General features: G+C 38.4%; 1 protein-coding gene across 1 annotated transcript in view; it reads right to left on the bottom strand.

Moving 5' to 3' along the window:
* Positions 1-26,324, bottom strand: part of CRYL1 (crystallin lambda 1) — a 582,977-nt gene that overhangs the window by 133,834 nt on the left and 422,819 nt on the right. The window contains exon 5 of the mRNA XM_053708526.1: positions 7,695-7,889. Coding sequence (XP_053564501.1) covers positions 7,695-7,889 — 195 coding nt within the window. The remainder of the gene's footprint in view (positions 1-7,694; positions 7,890-26,324) is intronic.

Genomic DNA, 26,324 nt, shown 5'->3' with positions numbered 1-26,324 from the left:
GGTAAAATAAATATAATCAATAGACTTTTAATGGATATCTCTCTGGACTGTAAAACAATGCTGACAATTTCAAATGATTTTTAAAACATTTATATTTCATGTAGATCTTTTGCAACACAGTGGCCTTATTACTGAACAAAACAATGCATATATAAAAAAGATAATGTCACAGTGTGCTCAGAAGTTATTTGTGCATATCAAATGCCACGTATAAACTGGGAAGCACTGTTGCGTAAAAGGGACAAGCCTTAAAGTTCTTAATAAATAGTAAATGACTCTGTTACTCTGGCTGTAACAAGATTTACCTGTACATAAAGCGCTTGTTCTCCACACACTCCAACCCCCCCCCCCACTAAAATCAAACTGTCAAACGAACAAAACACTCTGTTATCTACATATCTACCATATAAATCCAATCACTAATATATAAAAAAAAACAACAACATTGCTTTAAACAATTCACAAACTTAATGAATATTCAGTATTTACAGTTGATGCCAATAACATACAAGATGCAAATAATATTGAGACTCGTTAAAAATCTTGCGCTTGATTTCAGCAGATAACTATTTCTTAACGTCGACAAATATTGTGTGCTTCCTTAGTGATCACAATCAAACAAAATGCCTCTGCTGTTGATACCCTAAAGCATGAAATTGTCAGCTTTTGAAAACAAAAACTGTAACCATCATATAAGTATCTGGAGATGAGCATTTAACATTTGAAGCAAGTCAAGTTCCTTTTCAGAAGCTGCATATGGTGAGCGGATCAGAGACAGGAGAGTTGGGCAGGGAGGAGGGAAAGAAAGTGATGTATGATTCACCCAGAGCAATGCACATTAACTGAAGGAGGGAAATATTATTTGGCCTTAGGTGCCCTCCTCCTCATGCCTACCTGAGATACCAGGCTTATTTAAAGGGACATAATACTCATATGCTAAATCACTTGAAACTAATGCAGTATAACTGTAAAAAGCTGACAGGAAAATATCACCTGAGCATCTCTATGTAAAAAAGGAAGATATTTTACCTCACAATTTCCTCAGCTCAACAGAGTAAGTTCTGTGTAAAAAGTTATACTTCAGCTGCTGCCCAGCTGCAGGTAAAAAAAAAATAAAAACATGAAGAAATGAACAGCAGCCAATCAGCATCAGCAGTGCTGAGGTCACGAACTCTTTTACTGTGATCTCATGAGATTTGACTTAACTCTCATGAGATTTCATTGTAAACTTCCTTACACTGAATAGGGAAATAACATGAGAGTGCACAAGGCTCAACCCTTTGCCTTTCCTGGGACAGACATACTTATTTGCTGCTTAGAAGTCCTTTACAATGGGATGTGGCTACTGAGAAACTTTTGAGGTAAGATATCTTTCTTTTTTACATAGAGATGTTCAGGTGATATTTTCTAGTCAGCTTTTTACAGCTATACTGCATCACTTTCAAGTGTTTAAACATTTGGATATTATGGCCCTTTAAGCTAAGTGGAAAGAGCATTGGCGGAGTGGGCTCGGGAGTAAAGTGGCAATTATACTGGGCTGTCATAACTCTTGAAATCACGGCTGGCACAGGTGCAGAGAGCCAAATGGTTGCCTTATGGAGCACATGCATGGGGCGCACTCCCTGGATCTTTAAGCTCTATTGCCCTGCAACACTTCTGTCGTACAGGTCCTTGACCTGTGCTTCATCACTGAGCACATTGCTAGAATTTGCCCCAGCAGCTTATCCTGTTGTATGTAGTGCTGCTGACTGGCAGAGCATGAAGGAAATGTTTTCTGTTACATCCCAGGCAGGCAAATACAATCTGTTGTGTTGCTTTAACCTGCTTCTACAAGGTCAATTTAATGACCCCACACTTGCTGCTTATTAGGAGGTTGGAGGTAAAAAAGCAAGGCTACATTATGTCTTCACACTGCCCCTTCAGCCAGCTGCCTTTATCTAAACACCCTTTCTAACAACTTTGCTGCCAAAGATGATTGTAGTCTGCTGCAGTCAAATGAGTAAGTTTAAGTTGAAAATGAATTAAATAGAAATCTCCATACTACAAGTAAACATTACCAAATCATTCATCAAAAATAATCACTATAAAAAAGAAAAGAAAAACAACTATCTGAAAATTAGGAAAAGCTAAAAATGTTATAATTTTTTTTTTTTAAATAAAACAAAAATAAAATAAATCCAAGATGATGGGGTCGGGAGTGGGTATTGTAGTAGTGCTGAGTGACTGACAAATTGCACCTTTTTATATTTGTTTCATATATTTCATTAAAATTCTACTTTAAACATCAAATTTAACATTTAGGAGGGAGTTAATGTACCTGGACCACTGGGTTGTATTTGCCATCTGGGCTGAAATTTCCCAATCGTCCCATGAAACACAGGGTACAGAAAAACTAAAAATCAGAAACACCTTTAGCGCCTAAAGACAACCACTTGACCTTCCTGTGGGAAGAACTGGTCTTGTATATAATTAAAGGAACATGAAACCCATTTTTTTTCTTTCATGATTCCAATTTACTTCTATTATCTAATTTGCTTCATTCTCTTGATATTCTTTGTTGAAAACATATCTAAATAGGCTCAGTAGTTGCTTTGGAGGCTGCACATAGATGCCTTGTGTTATTGGCTCACCCATGTGCATTTCTATTTCTTCAATAAAAGATACCTAAAGAATAAAGCAAATTAGATCATAGAAGGAAATTGGAATGTTGTTTAAAACTGTATTCTCTAGCTGTATCATGAAATACAAATTTTGTGTTTCATGTCCCTTTAAGGGGACATAGAACCATTTTCCCCTTTTATGATTCAGATAGAGCATGTCATTCTAAACTTTCTAATTTACTTCTATTATCAAATTCTCTTTATTCTTTTGGTATTTTTTGTTGAAAAGAATGGACATAAGCTCAAAAGTGTGCATGTGTCTGGAACACTATGTGGCAGCAGTTTTTCTAGAATAGTATTCATTAGCAAGAGCACTAGATGGTAGCACTACTTACTGCCATGTAGTGCTCAAGACACCTACCTAAGTATTTCAACAACAAAGAAGATAATTAAAACAAAGCAAATTTGACAATAGAAGCAAATTGGAAACTTTTTTTTTAAATTGTATGCTCTGAAGTTTCATATCCCTTTAATTTAGCATTGCAGTGTAAATTTAAATTGTAATTCTGCTACAATATTTGCATTGTTTTTCTGTCCCAGAGCAGTCTGGGGACACACACAAAAGGCATCTCCAGAATATTTATCTGATCTACTGTGCTGTGACTAGGGAGAGATATAAATTAGCTCCTTCACTGATTAAGCAATTACTGTGTAGAATGTTGCAGAGCCAATGCTCTGAATCCTGCAATATTTGCTCTATTTCCTGTAAGAAATAATATATATATAGTCAAAGGTATATTACTTGAGAAACAGGCAAAATAAATCCTAAAAGTATGTTTCATGTTGCTTTAACATGCTTTTGTTTATTTATTTATTTTCTGCAAAAGCTACATGAAAAATGATTAGGCAGCCTTGCCTAGAGGAAACTAAAATTAAAGGGACAGTCTACTCAAGAATTGTATTGTTTAAAAAGATAAATAATCCCTTTATTAGCCATTTCCCAGTTCCCAGTTTTGTATAAACAACATGGTTATATTAATATACTTTCACTTCTGTGATTACCTTGTATATAAGCCTCTGCAGATGGCCCCCTTGTTTCAGTTCTTTTGACTGATATGTATTTTTAGGCAATCAGTGCTGACTCATAACTAACTCTACGGCCATGAGTATAGGGTTGCCAGGTGTCCGGTATTAGACCGGACTGTCCGGTATTTCAGGCTTCTGCCCGGTAATTCTATTTTTAAAAAACCGGACATAGCCTTAGTTAGTTTGCTTTTGAATTTTTTTATTTTTTAGCTTTTGAACATTTTTATTTATTTATATTTTTTACTATTTAAGCCCATTAGCCCAGCCCTAGCAGTGGCATCCGCTGAGCCGCCTGCAACCCGTGTGCACTCATCATCTAACAGGCTCCGCTCAGCTGATCCTGATGTGCAGTGCCCACACAGCCTACGCCGTGCGTGCTGCCGCCTGCTGCTGTATTGTGAGACTGTCGGACGTCACGTGATCGCTCGCGTGACATCACAACAGCAAGACACTGTCTATGTCTACAGTCAGTTACAGAAATTCTTTTATACTGCAGAGCGGGACCTTGTCACAGGACTTAACATAATCTCAGATAAGTAAACCTCTTTGAATGTGTCATCTTACTACAGGGAAGCCTATTCCTGAAGCTGTAGGGAGGGGATTATGTTTGCACACATTTATATAAAATACACAATCTGGTTAGAAGTGCTGCAAATCTGGAGAAACGGTGATTAAAAGAACATTACAGTCAATGTTTTTTGTATATGCACAGTAAATATTAACATTTAAAGAGACATTTAATGCAGAAATTACTTGCTCTAACTCATTAGCCTATGTAAGTTTTACATGACTGATCTGTAAGGTAATAAGTAGGTTATCTTGATTAGTTGGACCCAATATCACAAGAGATGAATTGCAGGCAGAAGATTGGCGCAGTTAGAAGTCAGGTGCAGGCTGAAGTCAGCTGTAGGCTCAAGTCAGGAGCAGTAGCAAAATAAGAGTACAAGGAATGTGCAGGAAAGAGGTCAGGAGGCAAGCTGAAGTCAGGAGCAGGCAGAAGATAGGCGCAGATTGAAGTCAGGTGCAGCCTGGCTGGAGTCAGGAGCAGGCAGAAGTCAGGAGCAGTAGCAAAATCAGAGTACAAAGAATGTGCAGGAGAGAGGTCAGGAGGCAAGCTGAAGTCAGGAGCAGGTAGAAGTTAGGCCCAGGTAGAAGTCAGGAGCAGGCAGAAGATAGGTACAGGTAGTAGTCAGGAGCAGTAGCAAAAGGAGGCAAGCTGAAGCCAGGAACCATAATATTCAATATTAACCAGGCCATAATACACACACACATATATATAAAACATGTATATATACATATACACACACATTATATATATATATATATATATATATATATACACTTATTATATTTTTTTTACACATACAACACCCCCCCCCCCCCGCTTATCTGTCCGGTATTTTTGTCTCAGACACCTGGCAACCCTACAATGTTATTTATATGACACACATGAACTAACGAAATTTAGCTGTGAAAACCTTTCAAATGCATTCAGATAAGAGGTGGCCTTCAAGGGCTTAGAAATTAGCATATGAGCCTACCTAGGTTTAGCTTTCAATAAAGAATACCAAGAGAACAAAGCATATTTGATGATAAACGTAAATTGGAAAGTTGTTTAAAATTGCATGCCCTATCTGGATCATGAAAGTTTAATTTTGACTAGACTGTCCCTTTAAATTAATATATTTGAGAGATAAAATACACCCAAATACATTGCACTGGTTTTTATATCTCCAAATTTCCCATGCTATAAATACATATAGACTAGGCAGCATCCCAGCCTGCCCTAAAACTGCTCTGGAACAAATGATAATGACACCCGGTAGAAATTAAAAAATGATTACACCCTTATACTTAGCCATTCAAGAAGCAAATAGTTCAGCAAAATTGGTAATTTATGACAAATGGGAACAAGATTTAGCTATAACCTATGATAGAGAAGATTGGAGCCAGATTTTTTCCTCAATGAGGAGAAGCTTAACAGGGGCAGACCTTATCGAAAACTCAATAAAAACCTCATATAGATGGTACCTTACACCACTGAAATCCTAAGATTACACCACACAGGGTAGTAGATTATGTTATCGGGGATGTAAAGGGATAGGGACTTATTTTCACATGTGGTGGGAGTGTCCAAAGATACAACCTACATGGGACAAGCTTTCTCAACTATTTAAGGTGATTCTAGACGACTCCTTTACATTATCAGCCTCACAGGCCTTACTACATATCCCCCAGGAGTCACTGAACTCAATTACTAATAGATGGGTTAATATTATATGTACAGCTACCAGAATATGTATAGCTAGAAAATGGAAAGTGGGGGCTCCAGAATGGGGTGAGGTAATGATCAAAATTGAAGATGTTTATAATATGCTAGAATCAGCTGCATGGATACAAGGGACATCTGAGAGATTCCAAAACATGTGGATACACTGGATTTTAAATAAACAGAAATATGTAGGTACATACAGATCAACACTAAGTAACCAATAAGGCTTTTTTAGGGCAATTAAATTGGAGAGAATATAGATATAGCGTTCTAAAGAAATCTACAACATTGTCACTGCTCAACGGGAAAAGTTTAAAGTTAAAGGTTTTTCTTTGTATACAGTTATGAAGTTTAGGTTTAGGGAAATGGGATAAGAGGGGGGAGGGGGTGGAGAGGGAGTTAGGGAAGGCAGAGGGGAAGGGGGGAGAAAAATTGATGAAAATTATATAAAAAGGGTGCTAAAAACTTTAAAATCTTTGTTTTAAGAATACTAGGACATTGTAACCCAGCACACTGTTTTATTATGTTGTATTTGATGTGATCCATGACAATAACAATTATTTCAACTAAATTAATATATTTGACAAAGAGGTAAATTAAAGGGGCTTCAACTGATTTCATACAAAGAAAATTATTTACCAATATAAGAAACAGGATATAGCAGTACAATAATGGGGGGATGGTAGATATAAAGAAGGAAATCTACACAAGGAGTTAATAGCTATTTTGAAAAGAGAATTTATGCTTACCTGATAAATTTATTTATTTCTTGACATAGTGAGTCCACGGATCATCATAATTACTGTTGGGAATATCACTCCTGGCCAGCAGGAGGAGGCAAAGAGCCCCACAGAAAGCTGTTAAATATCACTCCCTTACCTACAAACCCCAGTCATTCGACCAAAGAGAAAGGAAAAAGGAAGCAACATAAGGTGCAGAGGTGCGTATTTATTTGTTTCACAAATTTCAACAACACAAAAACAAAATCAACATAAAACAGAAATATAATTATAGAAAGAAAAAAAAAAAAAGCAATGAATTTTAATTACGATGTACTGCTGTCATGTCTTAAAAATGAAATTAATAAATCTTCATTTGGACTATTTCTTAGAATTTTATACCTCTCATTTTCCTTAAAACATTAGTTTTGGCCTCGCTCCAAGTTCGTTCAATGAATTGGGTGTGAGTCTTTGGGTCGACGTAGTTTTCATGGTGATCGACAGTGAAGTGACGGAAAACCTCTTGCATTTAAATTGCTATACTAATAATAACTAAACCTAAGGGAACCACCAATTCAGGTGCTAGAGTGCGAAAAACGGTCACCAGGTAGAGCATGAAAGCCGGTTAGGTGGTATAGAGCACAGATGGTATAGCACAAAAACAGGTAGAGCACACGTCAAAGTAGTACCAGAAAGGTGTCTATGGGAAACAATTAAATTGTATACACTCCCAAAGATAATGACTTTATTTGTAGAAAAAATAGGAAAATGTATAATGCTTAATATTCAGAATACTGCTCAGAATTTACAATACTTACATTAGATGAAAATATAAATTTAAAACAACTTTGATTATTCAGGGAAGGACATTTAAAACATAGCAGGGCCAATTGGCGCTCTAGCAGTACAGCACTTTTGTTGCAGCTCGAGCGCTAATTGGAGGACAGTTCAAACCGTTAACTCACCAAAAAAAAAATTACTTTTTAACATTTCAAAACTACTGATTACTACACGTACCTGCACAAGTCTCCAAGCTTCACCAAACACAGCAAACTGGAGTCGATTCAACACAAAGCCTTCAATTTCCTTTGTTAATTTTACAGGGCACTGACCAATCTTCTTCATCAGATCATAGGTTCTCTCTACTGTTGAAGCTTCAGTCTCTGGGTGAGGAACCAATTCAACCAAGGGGACATAATATGGTGGATTTACCTATATCATAAAAACGACACAGTAATAAGAATTTTCATTGCTTGCTTACTGCATGTCTCAAGGTTCTACAATCTTATGGGACATGAAATAAATTATTTTAATATATAATATATTCACATTTTCATCAAAACCCAACCAAAAAGAAAAATATACTGTCTAAAGTTTTAAAATAAAAAACAAAACAAATAATATAAAAATAATAATAATAGGGGGGGGGGGCGGAGCCGACTAGCTAGCAGAGCGGACGTGTGGGACCATAGCTCCTGACATAATTAAACATAAATAAGCTAAAACTAATGATATTCTACACAAAACTGCCTTAAATCACCCTTGCAGGGAAAGCCCAGCTTAGTTGCAGCGGATTTGCCCGCAGTGGGGGAGAATGAGGAAAATTTGGAGACTCTAGTAACTTCTTAGCAATGGGCCCTCAGGCCGAGACCGCCAGAACCGGTGAAACACTTGCCGCAATCGGACCCTTATTGCTGTAGGATTCATGATATCAGCCTGAGGTCATAGAGGCTAAAGGGGTCATTTACAACTAGAAATGGATAATCAATACTCTATCGAGGTGTAGTTAACCCTGCACAACATTACGAGGCATTGCTGTCTGGACTGGTGAGAACTACCCACTACTTAGGATGTCAGATGTTAAGAGCCCATTACAAGCTTTGTTCGAGAGCTACGAGTCTGCAATATTGGCCAGGTTTGATAACCTCTTGCTGAAAATGCAGTTTGTTGGAAGTCGGGGCTCGACTATTACAGAAATGGCGGCGGGGGAGGTGGCCTCTGTCAGCCATCAAACAACTGCGCCATACTCTTCCGGCCAGGCATCGCAATTAAGTCAAGATATGACTTACATGAGAGCAAGTAGAGCCGACTATTTGCAATCTCCTACCCAGCCAGACACAGCAGTGGGAACCGGTCCTATGCCTATAGTGGAGAGCTTATGGAACCTGGAGATGGCTTTCAAGACCGGCAACTTCCTTTTTGCTCATTCCCCCTAGAGAGTGGGGGCACCATCTACATGCTGACCTACGTGAAGGCTCTCCTTCATCTGGCCCCGGTTGTTGGACGTGGGGTTCAGGCTGTTTTTTTTATTGCGGGCTCTCAAGATAGAGACACTGCTGCTCACCCATTTCGGGCCCTGAATAGGCTCTTCCATATGAGATCAGCAGTAACGGGACTTGCCTCAGCTGGACGTAGGGAGCCTGGCGGTTCAGCTTCCTCACTAGCCTGCAGGAAAGGAGTGGGCTGAGGAGAAGTTATTAAAAGCGGATCTGAATCTCAGGACATTAAGATGGTGTCTGCTGATTTTAAATCCTGTAATTACTTGAACACATTCACTTCACACTGTATACTATGTTTATGAAGCCCTTGGGCTGATTTAGCAATATAGTTATTACACTAAGTAAAATTAATATGATAAAATCTAGATCACAATAGCCAAATTTATGAGAATAGGGGTCAGTCTAGTGTTCTAGTCACATCCCCAGCTCTGGATCGTCTAGACGTTTGTTCTTCACCTATAAACGATGCATGTGGGCCTTTGCATTACTAAACCCTAGTGGGGTGTAGGCTTACCTATATGACCTCGTAAAGTGGGTACCCTAAGAGCTGACGAGAGTGATGCTTTTATAGCATATAATCAACAATATTGAACTAACCTAGTTAATTTTGATATGTGCTCAGGTTACCATCGAATTTAATAACCTTAGGGCCCTATTAGAGGTCTGGTTAAGATCCCTTTTCCATATACGCCCTGTAGAAAGACAAACCCCTCATCTCTATTGCGGGCCCTCTCTGAGATTATGCACTGATGAGAGAGAAAGTATTTACATCTGAAAACGACTTGAGAACCACTGTTTGCTTATTAAGTGGGACTTTGTTATCATTTTAGGCTTCGCACCCCTCCCCCTCCCCGTCCTTCCTTTTCCACCCCCTTCCTTCCTTTCCCCCCTCCCTTCCCACCCTCTCCCCCTCCCTTCCCACCCTTCCCTTTTCTTCCTTTATATCCTCCTTCCCTTCCACCCCCCCCTTCCCTCTCTTGCCTCCTTTCCCTTCTTCCCTCTTTCCCCCCTTCCCTTTCTTCTCCCTCTCCTCTCTTCCCCCCCTCTCCCCCTCTTTCATTTCCCCTCTCCCACTCCCTCCTTCCCTTCCTCCCCAACCTTCTCTTTCCACTTCCTTTCCCCCCCTCCTCGCCCTCTTCCCCTCCCCGCCCCTCTTCCCCTCCCCCTTTTTTTAAAAAAACTGTGTGGGAAGGGATAATTACCTTATCCTCCACACCCCTTTTGGCAGAGTTAGGTAGTCTCTGCCCTGTCCGCAGAGCCCTTACCGTATCCTGCACCTATATGAGCGTGAAAAAGGGCTCTCCGGATGTTTACAATAAATAGATTTGTTAGGATTGTTTTATGTGTCTAAGGTCTACAGACTGTTTGCTATCATAATCTTAATATTGATGTTAGCTTGTTTATATGTTTGACAAATGTGTTAGAACTGCTGATATGATGATCTAAGTTCGAAGATTTTGAGTGATTAATATATGTGATCCCCATGTATTTTCTCCAGCTAGATTACTCATTTTCCTGAGCTTGCAACCTTAGATACATAATCTTACTCATCTTGTACTAGCTGATCTAGGATGAATAGCTACATTTACTCCCCTACTAACTTACAGAGTTATGTGAGACGCAGTCACTACAGTTTTATTTTTCTAGCTCAGAGTGGTGAACCTGTGTATTTAATAATGTTCAATGTTTGTGTCTAACCATGTTTGCAGTAGTAGCAGAAGCCCATATCAATATATCACCTCTATCAGTTTACCGAGTTGACAATAATACATTAACTAAGAGTAACTTAAGTACACTGCTGTACTTCTATATTTCGATAGAATCTATGGACTCCCAACTTTGACGCTATTTCATTCACATTGACACTAGACTCTTTGATTTTAGCTTTGTTTTTGGGTCCTCAGTGACTGGCTAAGGTTTCTGGCCCCCTAAGTGGGCCTGTTTGCTTGGAGGACATTACGATCCAACAATCTGAAAAAATGAGGTAACCAGAATATTATATCCTGTTGGTTTGATGAGTGTTGATGTTTCCACATGATGTATTGTACTTGCTTGATATGTGTTATCCCTACAGGATGTGTATAATTTGTATCTTTTCCGATATGACTGTATTGCAAAAGCTATTTTTACCTCAATAAAAATACATTTAAAAAAAATAAAATAATAATAATAATAATAATAAAAAAAGACTAAACATCAGATTGGACTCCTGGCTCTGCAGGCACTGTGTTAGCTGCATATCCACGTCTTATCATACCCTTTGCCCTTTGTCACCCTATAGACATGTCAGACTTCATGTCTAAGTCACCTGACCCAAAAGTTCCTCTGTCAGCCCCTAACTTTTATTTCCCCTAAGCCTCCCCAGTTTCAGCGTATTGTTGTGTGTTCCCTGATATGATGTAGTGGGTTGCTTCTCAAGTACTGTGCATTGTGCTTGTGTGTGGGGTTGAAGAGGGTAACACTGGGCCCTGGCTGCAGTTTCTATAATTGCCAAACACTTTCTACATTAACATGTCAATCTGCTCAATCTGGTATTGCAATTTGAAGGTTAAATATTTTAACCAAAGCTTCTTAACGTAGCAAAAGCGGTTTTAGCTCTTCCTATACTTTTAATGGATAACACACATCAAGTGCAATTAAAGTACCGCTGTAAAATGATGTGCTTTTTAATAGCTGAAGTAAACCATATTATTACACAGAACTACATGAAGAATACTATTAATTCTGCACCATCAGCTTAGCACACAAGCAATGCACTTGTCCTGATACAGCAATGTAAACATTTCTCAAAAAATTCCCTGATGTATTATTGCTTTTGTGTTTATTAAGTGCTAGATTATGAGTGGAGCACTATTTATCACTCCCGTTTGTGTCTCGGGGTAGCGCACGTATTACAAGTTGAAAGTAAGAAGCATGAACGCTAACCCGATGCACACAAAAAGCCAGACTTAGAATATAGCAACCACGTTAACGTATTCCCCTATAGACTTCAATGGAGAGTGAAAGTGGTTAAAAAACACCCTACTCGTGCGCAAACCCGATCACGTTTAATTAAAGTACGCTAACTCGACATGAAATATGAATATTTTGCTTTCTAACATTCTTCACATAGCACAATATGTTCTATCTATTCTTAAATACATGACATACAAGGCCCTCAACTGCACTGCTCCCCCCTATTTCTGAGACCATGTCTTAAGATACTTTCCCTCCCGCCCCCCTCGCTCTGCTCACTTCTTCCCTGTCCCCTCCTCTCTTGTTATCTCCTCACATTCCCATCTACAGTACTTTTCCAGACTGGCTCCTATTTTGTGTAACTCTCTACCTCACTCCACAAGACTCTCCCCTTGTTTTGAAAGTTTCAAGTGCTCCTAAAGACTCTACTGTTCAGGGATGCATACAACCTACACTAACCTTTCCTAACCACAGTTCCTCTCCTCCATTGCTATCCCCTTGAACCCCCTTAGCCTGTAAGCCTATGAGCCCAGCTGTTTGCTGATCGACTTCATAAGAGTTGACTACAACAGTGCAACTCTCAACAGGGCCCTCTACCCACTTGATTCCTATAAATGTTAACATGCATACCATGCCTATGTTTAAAGCGCTCCAGAATCTATTGGCGCTCTACAAATAATTGATAAAAATAATTTATATATATATATATATATAGATTTTTTTTTATAATATATATATATATATATATATATATATATATATACAATAGAAATTCATCAAAGGATGCACTTGTTCTGTCATAATTTTCTCTGTCTGAGGAAGGACGTGAAAACCCGAAATATCACATGGAATAAAGGTGACTTTTCTGTAAATCCTGGCGAGTGCATCCTTTGATGAATTTCTATTTATTTTTTTTTTTTATATATATATATATATATATATATATATATATATATATATATATTCCATGTAAAAAACAAGGTAACAGCACCACAGCACACAATCTTCTTTTAAAGGTGAAAAATCTTTATTTGAGGTTTAGCAACCAATAAAAAGCGACGTTTCGGACCTATATAGTCCTTAATCATGCATAAGTTAAAATCAAACAGACTTTAAAAAGGGTATCTGGACCAATCAGGCTTCAATTCTCAATATTAATTGGTTTAACCCATACCTATCCAGGTTTGTAAATTTCAACAACACATTGACCTCTAGTGGTACCAGAATATATTCCATCATTTAAAACCATTATAAAAACAAATACAAATCATAATCTCTATTCAGACCATATGGATGTAATGTGTTCAGACGTTTAATCCACCATACTTCTTTCTGTTTTAATTTTAGTTCCCTATTACCCCCTCTTCTATGATGGGGGATATGATCAATCATTTGAAAGCGAAGCTGGCTTACTGTATGACCCATATTTGTAAAATGTGCTGATACTGGAAGTGACATATCTTTTGATTTAATGGATGCTTTATGTTGACTAAACCTATCCCTGGCGGCTTGGGTGGTCTCGCCAATGTAACAAAGGCCACATGGGCATTTAAGTAGGTAGATTGCATAATTAGTTTGGCATGTATATAACCCATTGATTGTATATTGCTTTCTTTTGTCATTTTGTGCTAAATATTTCCCTTTTATAACTGAATTGCATTGAGCACAGTGTAAGCAGGGGTAACAGCCTTTATTAGGGGTAGTTAAATAATTTACATCAGACATTTTAGTTGTACCTATATCAGCTTTTACTATGTGATCCCTAAGATTTTTTACCCTTCTATATGATGGCATAGGGGGAAGTTTAAATGATTCTATCTCTGGATTATATTTTGACAAGAGGTGCCAGTATTTTCTTACTATTCTAAAGATGTCATTACTCTTGTCACTGTATTCCATTGAAAGCACTAATCTAACTGTTCCTTTCTCTGTTTATTTTTTATCATGTATTCTATCCAAATCCTGAATATTTTTAACGATATTTTCTTTTGGATATCCTCTTTGGATAAATTTATTGCCCATAGACACAAGTCTTTCTGGCAATACTTTCTGATCTCTGACTATTCTTTTAGTACGCAAAAGTTGACTCCTGGGTATAGATTTAAAAACAGTATCAGGATGAAAACTTTCATATCGCAGCAGAGTGTTTCTATCTGTGGGCTTTACATATAGATCTGTACTTAATGTATTTCCATGTCGATATACAGTTGTATCCAAGAAATTAATCTTTTGGATAGAGTAAGTAAGGGTAAATCTTAGGGCTGTCATGGAGGCATTGATGTCCTCAACAAACTGTATCAGGGACTCCAATGAGCCCCCCCATATGCCAAAAATATCATCTATATACCTTAGCCAAAGCTTACAATGGCTGATGAATGGCTGATTAGTGTAGACAAATTTGTTCTCAAAGCCACTCATGAACAAATTGGCATATGAGGGGGCTACATTGGAGCCCACGGCTGTTCCCCGCTTTTGCATGTAGTAAGTATCTTGGAAGAGAAAATAATTGCAATATAGGACAAGTCTCAACATGTCATCAAAAAAATCAATATGAGATAGATTATACAAGCCACTGTCGCTCAAAAAGCTTTTCACAGTCAATACACCTGCCTCATGGGGAATAGAGGTATATAGATTTACCACATCCAGTGAAAAAATTAACCAAGTATCCTCTATTTCAATCCCCATAAGTTTTGTAAGAAAATCATTTGTATCCTTAATAAAGGATTTTTGCTGTTTGACAAATGGAAAGAGAACTTTGTCCAGAAAGATAGAGATATTAGAGAAAATAGAATCGGTACAGGCCACAATAGGGCGTCCTGGTGGATGTAATAAGCTTTTATGGACTTTGGGTAATGTATAAAAAATTGGTGTTATAGGGTATTTATTATACAAAAAATCATAAACCTGTTTAGAAATAATGTTATAAGTCAAAGCTCTATCCAATATGCCCTTAAGCTCTCTTTGTATTTCTTTAAGAGGATCATGATCCAATATTTCATAAACCCCTCCATCTGACAGCTGTTGTAATATCTCCTGCACATAATAATCAGTGTCTAACACTATTATTGCTCCGCCCTTATCTGCATTTTTTATGGTGATATTTTTGTTATTTTTCAAAGTAGATATAGCCTCCCATTCCCCTTTTGTGAGGTTATGTTGTTTTGTGTAAGGATTTAATCTAGAGTTGCTTGTTGGAGGTACATATGAAGATTTTTTGTGCAGATTTAACTTTTTCAAATTCAAACATTCACTCTGCATATCATCCTCATTTATTGCATTGGTTTCACTTACATTGGCTACATTTTTACCACCATACATTGATTTCAACCTTAGCAGTCTGAAAAATTTGTATAGATCTTTGTCAATTTCAAACTCATCACAATCTTTCACTGGACAGTATGACAAGCCTTTCATTAATAAGCTATGCTCATTATCTGTAAGCTTATTTTTAGAAATATTAATAACCAGGTTAGTTTCAACATTTGCCTGTGGGCTAGCATTAGGTATCACAGGTATAAACTCAGACTATCCAGTGAAAGATTGTGATGAGTTTGAAATTGACAAAGATCTATGCATGGCGGCAAAAGAACACAGCGTTCCAAGACAAACACTTGCTAGTCACAGTAAAATTTGGTGGATGTTCCATCATGCTGTGGGGCTGTGTGGCCAGTGCCGGTACTGGGAATCTTGTTAAAGTTGAGGGTCTCATGGATTCCACTCAATATCAGCAGATACTTGAGAATAATGTTGAGGAATCAGTTACAAAGTTGAAGTTACGCCAGAGCTGGATATTTCAACAAGACAACGACCCAAAACACTGCTCAAAATCTACTCTGGCATTTATGCAGCGGAACAAGTACAATGTTCTGGAATGGCAATCCCAGTCCCCAGACCTGAATATCATTGAAAATCTGTGGGGTGATTTGAAGCGGGCTGTACATGCTCAGCAACCATCAAACATTACTGAACTGGGACAGTTTTGCAAGGAGGAATGGTCCAAAATACTTTCATCCAGAATCCAGACACTCATTACAGGCTATAGGAAGCATCTATAGGCTGTTATTTCTGCTAAAGGAGGCTCTACTAAATATTATTGCGATATTTCTGTTGGGGTGCCCAAATTTATGCACCTGTCTAATTTCCTTTTGATGCATAGTGCACATTTTCTGTTAATCCAATAAACCTCATTTCACTACTGAAATATTACTGTGTCCTTCAGTTATTTGATAGATCAAAATGAAATTGCTGATCCAAACACCCAATTATTTATAAATGAAAATCATGGAAATTGTCAGGGGTGCCTAAACTTTTGCATACGACTGTATATTCCCATTATCCCATAAAATCATACTGTTAATCTGATTTTTATAACTATAATAGTTAATTGATTATTTTACAGTTATTACATTTTAAAGGGACATTAAACACCATGAGATAGTAATATAAAATGATATTATATATACAGTATATATATATATATATATATATAAAGTCTCCAATATACTTTGATTATTAATTTTGTCCCCTTTTCATGTAATTCCATTCTGACTAAAATCTAGAGGTATAATTGGAGTTGCTTGACAAATTTCTTCGAAATGTAGGAGTCAAAAATGTAGGGGCAGCCACGAGTGTGTGTATATACAGTATATACTCACACATACATACATATACATATTTAGCCTTTTTTTCTAACAACTGAGACCTCATATCATTGAGCCATTATAACTTTCTTTTATTCCATTTGTCAGCCTGCCACTAAGTGAAAAAATGAGTAAAAATTTGTTTAAAGCAATAGTTGTACCAATCTTTTAACTTCATATATTGAAAATCCAAATGTTTTGGTACCTATCTAAGGTGTACAAAATCCATGACACATCAAAAGACTGTACTTCCTGTGGAACAGTCATACTGCCCTGAGTATAAACAAATGGGGGGGGGGGGCATAGATCATTGCTGTGCCTGAAGGAAAATCTTTATGTTCAAAGTTTATTGTACCAAATGCTTTTTGGTATTTAAAGACACACTAAATACATTTCCTGCATCTCCCTGTATCTATGGGTGATGCTATTTTGGAACCTCGGTTACACTACATGCTGCACATAAGCAAACATGTCAGATTGGAAAGCAATGAAAGCTAGATTTCAGCATAGTAGCACCCATGACAAGAACATAAATGCTTATAAAATGTATTTACTGCTTTTCTGCCTTTATAAAATGGACAGGCCACAAAGCACAGTCATATTTTAGCAACGTGACACAATAGAAAGTGATACTAAGCAAATATATCATTATTTGTGATTAAGAACATTACCTGTATTGCATAAAGGCATTTAAACATAACCTTTTTATGATCTGTTTACTGTTGTTTGATTTATAAAACACAAGAATTACTGCAACAGTGTTGTCCCAGACTTAATGTCAGCCTAATACACTGTACAAACAGTAGACATTTTATTGTTTTTAATTATGTTTAAGCCGAGAACAATGACACAAGAAGTATGTTAGTCATTTAATATTGCAGTTTTCACACATAATCTAAGAAATGTGGTTTTGTGTGGCTGTCCAATCACACGTAGACATACAGCTTTAGTGACACAAACATGGAAGTGAAGTCTTCAATGCCATTAAAGGAACATAGAATCCCATAGATCCCCAACTATTTAGCTCTTTTCTGCTTTCAAGATTGGAATATTGTACACATGTCCAGTACCTGAAAGCCTAGGCAGAATTTGATTAATGTGAAAACACTGTATTTAAAATCAATACCTGCCTGTCTTATTTAATTTCTTCTTCTCCCCCTTTGTTTTTTGATTCCACATTCTCCACCCTTTCTTATTTCCAATATGGGGAGTAATCGCACATGCCCAAAGTAAGATATAGCCAGTAATTACATACATACTGCCCCTATCATTTGCTCTGCAGTTTTTTTTTTTGTTTGTTTTTTTAATCTCTCTCTGTTCCATTGTGACATATATAGAAGTTAGTCCCAGACTAAGGACCTGATAATAAAAGATTATCCTGCTTGGAGAAAAATTGTAGAGCAGACTTCACAGGGGCTGAACTCACTGAATGATAAAAAAACAACAACACTGCAAGATCTCTTTAATTTCTTTATATGAAGGAGAGACAAGCCCAGTGCAATATAGCACTGCATGATATGAGAATTAGCACGAGACAGCCCTTGGCAGAACATCACGGCACGCCAGAAACACATAGAGAAGCTCCAAACATTGCTAACCCAAAGAAAAGTTGCGTGAGTCCTGAGTGCACTACAGCACTAACTTGGAGACATGACACTCAGTATTATTACATTCAAGCTTTGCCCTTTCTATTTTCTATTTTAATACATTTAGATTTAGATCCTGCAGTGATTTTACAAATTCTGATTATGTTTTGAAAGTTTCTTTTACAAATTAGAATCATACTTTATATATTTCCAGGGTTGCTGGGGCCAGGCTGCTTTATATACTGGGCTACTGCTTAGTTTTAACTTCCCCACCGGCACTTCCTCTTGACGAGTACAGCACAGGAGTAGAAGAGAGGCTTCAAGCTGCTGGGTTGCATTAGGGAAAATGTGCGTACATCTGGGGCAGACTAATGTTCTGCCCATCATCTTCTTCCAGGACAGCTGCAATGCACAGTCTGCACTTACAGTACTCTCCTTCAAGTGCTTTCCCTCCCTCCCCTGCCCGAGTGCGGCACTGAAAGACTCTCCATTAAGGCAGAACACTGTGCAGCATAACACAGACAGGAAGTTATGAATCAAAGGTACAGTCTACACCAAAATTGTTTTTGTTTAAAAAGATAGATAGCGCCTTTACTACCCATTCCCCATCTTTGCACAACCAACATTGTTATATTAATATACTTTATACCCTGGTTTCTCAACAGCCGGGCCGTGGCCCAGTACCGGGCCATGATAGCCCTGCTGGTGGGCCCTGACCTGTCATGCCCCCACTGCACACTCTTACCCCACTGCACACCAGGGGCAGACTGAGACCAATCAAGGCCCCAGGAAAACTGTCTCACACTGACCCAAATGTATTAAAATTTATGCAAATGAACATGGTAGCCTCCCTGCCCTAATCCCAACAGGCCCATCAACCTCCAGAGCCAGGACCCCCAATATTAAGGGCCAAAGAAAGGGCCCCCAACCTCCAGGGCCAGACCTCACACTCCATGGCCCTCACAGCGACAGACCCTCGGCAGGACCCCCCCACACTCCAGGGCCCCCTCTAAACCCACACTGAACTGCTTAGTTACTGATAGGGCAAATCCCTGCTGCTTACTATATATATATATATATATATATATATATATATATATATATATATATATAATCTATCTACCGGGCCCTGGACATGTCCAGCTAAAATTTACCGGGCCTTGAGGTCACTTTGGTTGAGAACCACTGCTTTATACCATTTAAACCTCAACATTTCTGCCTGTTTATAAGCCACTACAGACAGCTTCTTATCACATGCATTGTCTGGGCAGTGTTCCCATTTCTAAAGTGAACATTTTATAAGTGAGGCATTAAGATAAGAATTATACAAGAATTGGGGTGGGCAAGGGGCAAGATATCATTTTAAGTATCTAATTGATTCCTTATGCAAGAACTGTTGTAATTCTGTGTTTTATGTGTTTAATTGGCTCCCACTTTTGTAAAAATACTCAATATATATTCATATTGCTACCTCTTGCTTCTATAACAAACTACTTTACTCAATTACTCCTTCCCCCTCACCACCTGCTCTGTTCACTAGCCCATCTCTCTTAAACTCCCCTTACTTTTGTACTCATGAACTTCACACATTCGTAGACTCCCTCTCTCCCCCCTGCACCTCATCCCAAAAACAGTCTCATTACTGCAAATCTGCATCTCACCTCATATCACTCTCCCTCTTGCTCATACTAGCAGCTGGTGACATCTCCCTTAATCCTGGTCCCCAACAACTTCCTAGCCGTGCACATCCATGTATATCTTTCCACAGACTCAGCAAACAAAACTCTGCTTACCTTACTCACATTCCTCTTGTATCTAAAGCCACTAACCCCTTCAATTGTACACTCTGGAACTCTCACTTGGTTTGCAACAAGCTCACTTCTATCCATGACCTCTTTATCTCCTGCTCACTCAACCTTCTGGATCTCACAGAAACTTGGCTCTCTCATTTAAGCACAGCATCCACTGCTGCATTGTCCCATTGGGGTCTCAACTTCAGTCATACTCCTATGTCTGGTAACAGACAAGGAGGTGGTGTATGTATTTTACTTTCCTCTCATTGCACCTTTCAACAAATACAACCCATCTCTTCTCTCACATTGTCCTCATTCGAAACTCACATGATTCACTTATTCTCTCCCCTCTCTATACGTGTTGCAGTCATATACCACCCCCCTGGCTCCTCAACTCAATTTCTAGATCACTTTGCTGCCTGGCTACCTTATTTCCTTTCCTCAGACACCCCTGCCCTCATTATTGGTGACTTCAACATCCCTCTTGACAATCCCACTGCCTCCTGTGCAAAACAGGTTCTGCAACTCACTCCCTCTTTTGGTCTGTCACAATGGACTGACTCTCCCACTCACAAAGATGGTCACTCCTTTGATCTGATCTTTAGCTATCGATGCACTCTCTCAGACTTCACAAACTCCCTTTTTCCTCTTTCTGACCATTATCTCTTCACTTGCAACATCTCATCCCTGCCTACAACTCTCCCTCCTGCTACCCCTCACACCAAACTTCACGGAAGCATTATTTCATTAGATAATCAACAGCTCGCTAGTTCTCTCAAACTTCCCCTCTCAGCCATCTCCTCCTTTTCCTGCCATGACCAATCTATCTGCCACTATAATTACACACTTACATCGGTCCTTGACAATCTGCCCCCTCTTACCATTGGAAACCACACACTCACCCTCAGCTCTGGCATACTCTTCTGACACGGTACCTACACAGATGTTCCCATACTGCTGAGTTGCACTGGAGAAAATCTTTGAGTTCAGCTGAGTTTCTTCACTCTTTATTCAAACCCAAAACGTCTGTTCTCCACTTTCAACACTCTTCTCCGCCCAACCCCACCTCCTAATATAACTTATCTGTCAGCTCAAGATTTCGCCAGCCACTTCAATAACAAAATTGATTCCATCAGAAACGAAATAAGCTCTCAACATGCCTCCAGCCTCTCACCCCCTCAAAAGCTTGCAATTATCCGAAACCCACTGTGACATGAGTCACCATGATCTGGCAGCCTGTTATGGAACACTCTTTGGGCAGGGAGTACATGGGCTTAAGGATACCCAGAGACCGCATGGAAATTGGTACAGGGTGTGAGTGCCCATTGCGGGAGCATGTGTGACACAGTGCCATCTATTGGTTGAACTATACCAAAAACATCATAACACAGCGCCCTCTATTGGTTGCAAGTTCACCACCAAAATTGATACAGGAGGAATGACTAATTTGCATATATTTGCATAGGTGAAAATACAAACAGATGATTGTTATTTTTACTGTTTAGGACTACCTGAATCGTCCATCCTGTTGGCAAAATTATATTCCCTTATTATATTGTTTTCTAAGTGTTTTCCTATGTTTATGTTTTATGGAGTGTGTGTCACCATAAGCTTACTGGTGTGTTTGTAGAAGGTAGTCCTGGGTGAAATAATGCATTGGCAAAAAAGCTAGTACATGCATGCCTATCCCATTTCCTTACATTACACTCTCTCCTTGATCCACTGCAATCTGGATTTTGCTTTATCACTCCACAGAGAAAGCAATCGTTAAGTTTACCAACAACCTACTTACAGCAAAATCCAAATGCCACTTCTCTTTGCTTATCCTCCTTGAACTGTCTGCAGACTTTGATACTGTTGACACTCTTTTGCTTCAAACCCTCCAATCCTTCGGCATTTGTGACACAGCCCTCTCATGGTTCTCTTGCTACCTGTCTAACCATACCTTTAGTGTAGCCTTCTCTGGGGCTTCCTCTGCCTTGTTATCAATTTCTGTTGGGGTACCGCAAGGCTCTGTCCTCGGTCCCCTTCTCAATCTACACATTATCATTAGGTTCCCTAATAAAATCCCACGGGGGTTAATATCATTTGTATGCTGACGACACTCAAATGTACATCTCTGCACGAGACCTATCTCCTTCCTTGCTAACCCGTGTCACTAACTGTCTTTCTTACATCTCTTCATGGATGTCCTCTCACTACCTTAAGCTAAATCTCTCCAAAACTGAGCTTCTTATTTCCCCCTCTTCTTCTAAAATCTCCACCCCCATCTCTCTATAACTGTTGACAACTCCATCATTACCCCTACCCTGCATGCCCGATGTCTTGGGGTCACACTTGACTCAGATCTTTCTTTCACTCCTCACATTCAGGCTTTGGCAAATCCTGCCGCTTCCACCTTAAAAACATGTTTAAAATTAGACATTTCCTTACATAAAACACAACTAAGATTTTAATACACTCTCTCATCATTTCCCGCCTTCACTACTGCAACTCCGTCCTCTCTGGTCTCCCTAGCTGCCATCTAGCTCCTTTACAATCCATAATGAATGCATCTGCCAGGCTCATCTTCCTTACACGTCGCTCTTCATCTGCTGCACCGCTCTGCCAATCCCTTCACTGGCTTTATCTTGCCTCCAGGATTAAAAATCCTCCATCTGACAAACAAAGCCCTCAACTGCACTGCTCCCCTCTATATCTCAGACCTTGTCTCCAGATATTCTATAATGCAAAGATGAGGAAAAGCAGCACTCCTGAAAAAAGGAGCAAAATACTATATAAAGGAATAATGTCACTATAAATATCTATATGGGCGAATAATTTCTGTATAGGGCAGTCTGGTTAGACGTTTACAAAAATATTGTCTATATAAATAACCAAAAGAGAGTGATAATCTGATAAAATCAATAAGATTTAATATTGTTCCAAATATCACAATTTAAAATACATCATAATAAAAGACAAATGTCTGTATAAAAACATAGGGTCTGTAGGTTGGCCAACCTTCCTGTGAAAAATACGCTGTCTATACTGAATCAAATAGGCAGAAATAGGATTTATCATCCAATACGGAAATCTTACTATACAAAGTGCTATATATATATCTGTGACTAGCTACGATTATACAATATAATCAGAGTAGCAGCATAAAACCAAATGGCAAACAGTAAAAAATCTAAACATCAAACAGCAAAAAAGCAGACAGCATAAAACAATCTCCTCCTAAAGGGACAATCAAGTAAAAACAACTTTCCAATTTACTTTTATCAGCAATTTTGCTTTGTTCTCTTGGTATTCTTAGTTGAAAGCTAAACCTAGAAGATTCATATGCTAATGTCTTAAACCTTGAAGGCCGCCTCTAATCTAAATGCATTTTGATAGTTTTTCACCACTAGAGGGCATTAGTTCACGTGTTTCCAATATATAACATTGAGCTCATGCATGTGAATTTACCATGGAGACAGCGCTGATTGGCTAAAAATGCAAGTCTGTCAAAAAGAACTGAAATAAGGGGGCAGTCTGCTGAGGCTTAGATACAAGGTTATTACAGAGGTAAAACGTGTATAATTATAACGGTGTTGGTTATGAAAAAATTAGGGAATTGGTAATTAAGGGACTATCTATCTTTTAAAACAACACAAATTCTGGTGTTAACTGTCCCTTTAAGTAGGAAAGCAGTATCGTTCCAATTTTACATTTGTTTCCTGAATAGGGGGGAATATGAGATCTGTGGCATATTTGATTTAAGTTTGTTCAGATCACTAAATAATAAATGGCTGTCAGGGTGCCAGGAATCAGACTGAGACGAGAAGTGCAAAAATAATCACACCGTTATTAATAGCAAAAAATAATAAAAAGTCCACAAGTCAAATAACAAGCCAGGAATCAAAACCAGAGCTGGTAGTCAGACGACCCGAGTCAGGAGCCAAAGCGAATAGTCAGACGAGCCGAGTCAGGAGCCAAAGCGAGTAGTCAGACGAGCCGGAATCAGGAACAAGGAGAACAGCAGAGTCAGGAACAACAAGCCAGGGATCAGGAACCAGGAGGGATGTCAGACAGCCAGGTAATACACAGGAGCTCTCACAAACAGGTCTGAGACAACGCAAGGGCAAAGCATACTGAACAGAGGCCCTTTAAATAATAAGTGATGACATCACAATTCTGAGACTGCATCCTGTCTCACACGGATGATGTAAACCAGTCTGGCCATAAAAGGAAGTGCAGGAAAAGAACAGCATCAGACAGTATGCACCAGAGTCAGCAAGAGAGGTGAGTAAAATGGCTGCCAACAGCACATGGCAAACAAAGCAGGGAAAAAACCCTGACAATGGCATCCAAAAGCCCAAATCTGTATTTAATAGTCTTACTTGCGTCCTAAACAGAATAAGTGATTGCTTGCTTCAATATTATCCTGCATTTTCTGGGGCAGACCGATTCTGAAGCAGGATGGACATGGATTTTTGCGGCAGTATTTCACTGAATAGCCTTATGTCCGGCTCTACGGCTCTCCCTTGTAATGGTGTCCGGTCTGGGACAAAAAGGTGTGTATTTCCTAGTAGTGCTGTATCCAAGCAACGTGTTTCGGCTGTATAAGCAGCCTTTGTGAAGCTGGATACTTGGGGTGGAGAGGGGTGTTTTATACCCTATTCTTAATTGGGTTCCTTAAAGGCATATTCCTTTTTTGGTGTTTTATGTGATGCAGTGTTAATTTTTACAGGATCATTTTCATCACGGATTTGTATCAGAGAATATCTAGCATATCTAATTTATAATGCTTATAAATTGAGACTATTTGGGAGAAAAAACCATGAATAAATACATAGTTAAAACAGGGATATGGTACAATTTCTTTGCACAATTTTCCTACAAAGACATCCTAAGAGATATGTTTAGAAACACATAAGGATCACTCAATTGATGTTCAATATGTAAATATTTGGGGAATTTTATTGTCAATTATCTTGTAAAAAAAACTGTTTAGGCAGAATTCGAGCTTTAGACCATTTGGGTGTAGGGTTTGGAGTTGAAAAATCCATCTGGCTTCTGCTTTTAGGAGGTCATTCATATTATTTCCTCCTCTTCTATTTTTAAAGACAAAATATGACAATATGATAACACCTTTCTAGATAATCCAAACACCTACAAAAAGATGAAAAGCAATCCCACACAGATTCATCAAATTTTTGTGAAGCATCATTTAGAAAAAGCTAAATCAAAAGGTATGATCACAGAAAAAATATTTGAATTCCTTAATCCAAAGTACCCAAAAATACCGATACTATACGCACTCTCTACGATTCACATATCAATTGATAATCCCCCAGGAAGTCCTATAATCTCAGGGATTAATTCACTAACAGCTAATCTCTCTGCATATATAAATGGCTCCCTACAGAAATATGTAGTTAATCTACCCTCATGTCTAAAGGATTCTACAAATTTACTAACAACATTAGAAAAAATAGTGTGGAAACAAAACTATATACTGGTTACATGCGATGTAACATCTTTATACACTTGTATACAACACGCAGAAGGCACAAAAGCCATAAATACTTTTTTAGAAAACGATCCCGATATGTCACCAGATCAAAAAGAATTAATTCTAGACGGAATCAACTTCATTCTGTCCCACAACTACTTCTTATATGAAGGAAGTTTCTATGAACAGGTTTGTGGCACAGCTATAGGAACAAAACTTGCCTCTAGCTATGCAAACCTGTTCATGGGAAAATGGGAAGATGATTTTCTTAAAAATACACCTTGTAGAGAGCATTTTGTCATGTACAAAAGGTACATAGACTATCTATTCTTTATATGGGAGGGACCTGAAACAGTTCTACTAAATTGTATTGAAGAAATGAACAGAAACACACTAAATATCAGGTTCACTTGTGAACATAGCACTAACAAATTTAATTACCTGAATCTAGAAATAGAGATTGAGGGATAATACCATTAACACCAGGACATATTTCAAAAAGGTGGACGCAAATAATTATGTTCACTCCACCAGTTGCCATCTGAAATGGTGGAAAGACGATATACCTAAGGACCAATTCCTTAGAATAACACCGAATTGTAAGAAGGACAAGGATTTTGAAACCCAATCGCAAATTCTGAAAAAATAAATTTCTAGAACGAGGGTATAATTAAACAATAATTGAAACCCAGAGAAACACAGTGAGAAACAATAAAAAGAAGGATAAAGTCAACTTAACATTTATAAGTTAAGACTAGTTAAGAATATTATTAATAAACATTGGAACCTTCTAAAACATGATACCATCCTAAAAGAAATAATCCCTGACAAACCAAATCTAAAAAGCAGACTAGCCCCAAATATGACAAAAAACAAACAAAAGTAAACCTGAAATAGGGGTGGTAGGAA

This window comes from Bombina bombina, chromosome 3 (genome assembly GCF_027579735.1).
Source record: "Bombina bombina isolate aBomBom1 chromosome 3, aBomBom1.pri, whole genome shotgun sequence".
NCBI classification, from domain to species: Eukaryota; Metazoa; Chordata; class Amphibia; order Anura; family Bombinatoridae; genus Bombina; species Bombina bombina.
Note: the sequence above shows the minus strand (reverse complement) of the source record. Positions and strands in the feature narration are given on the sequence as shown.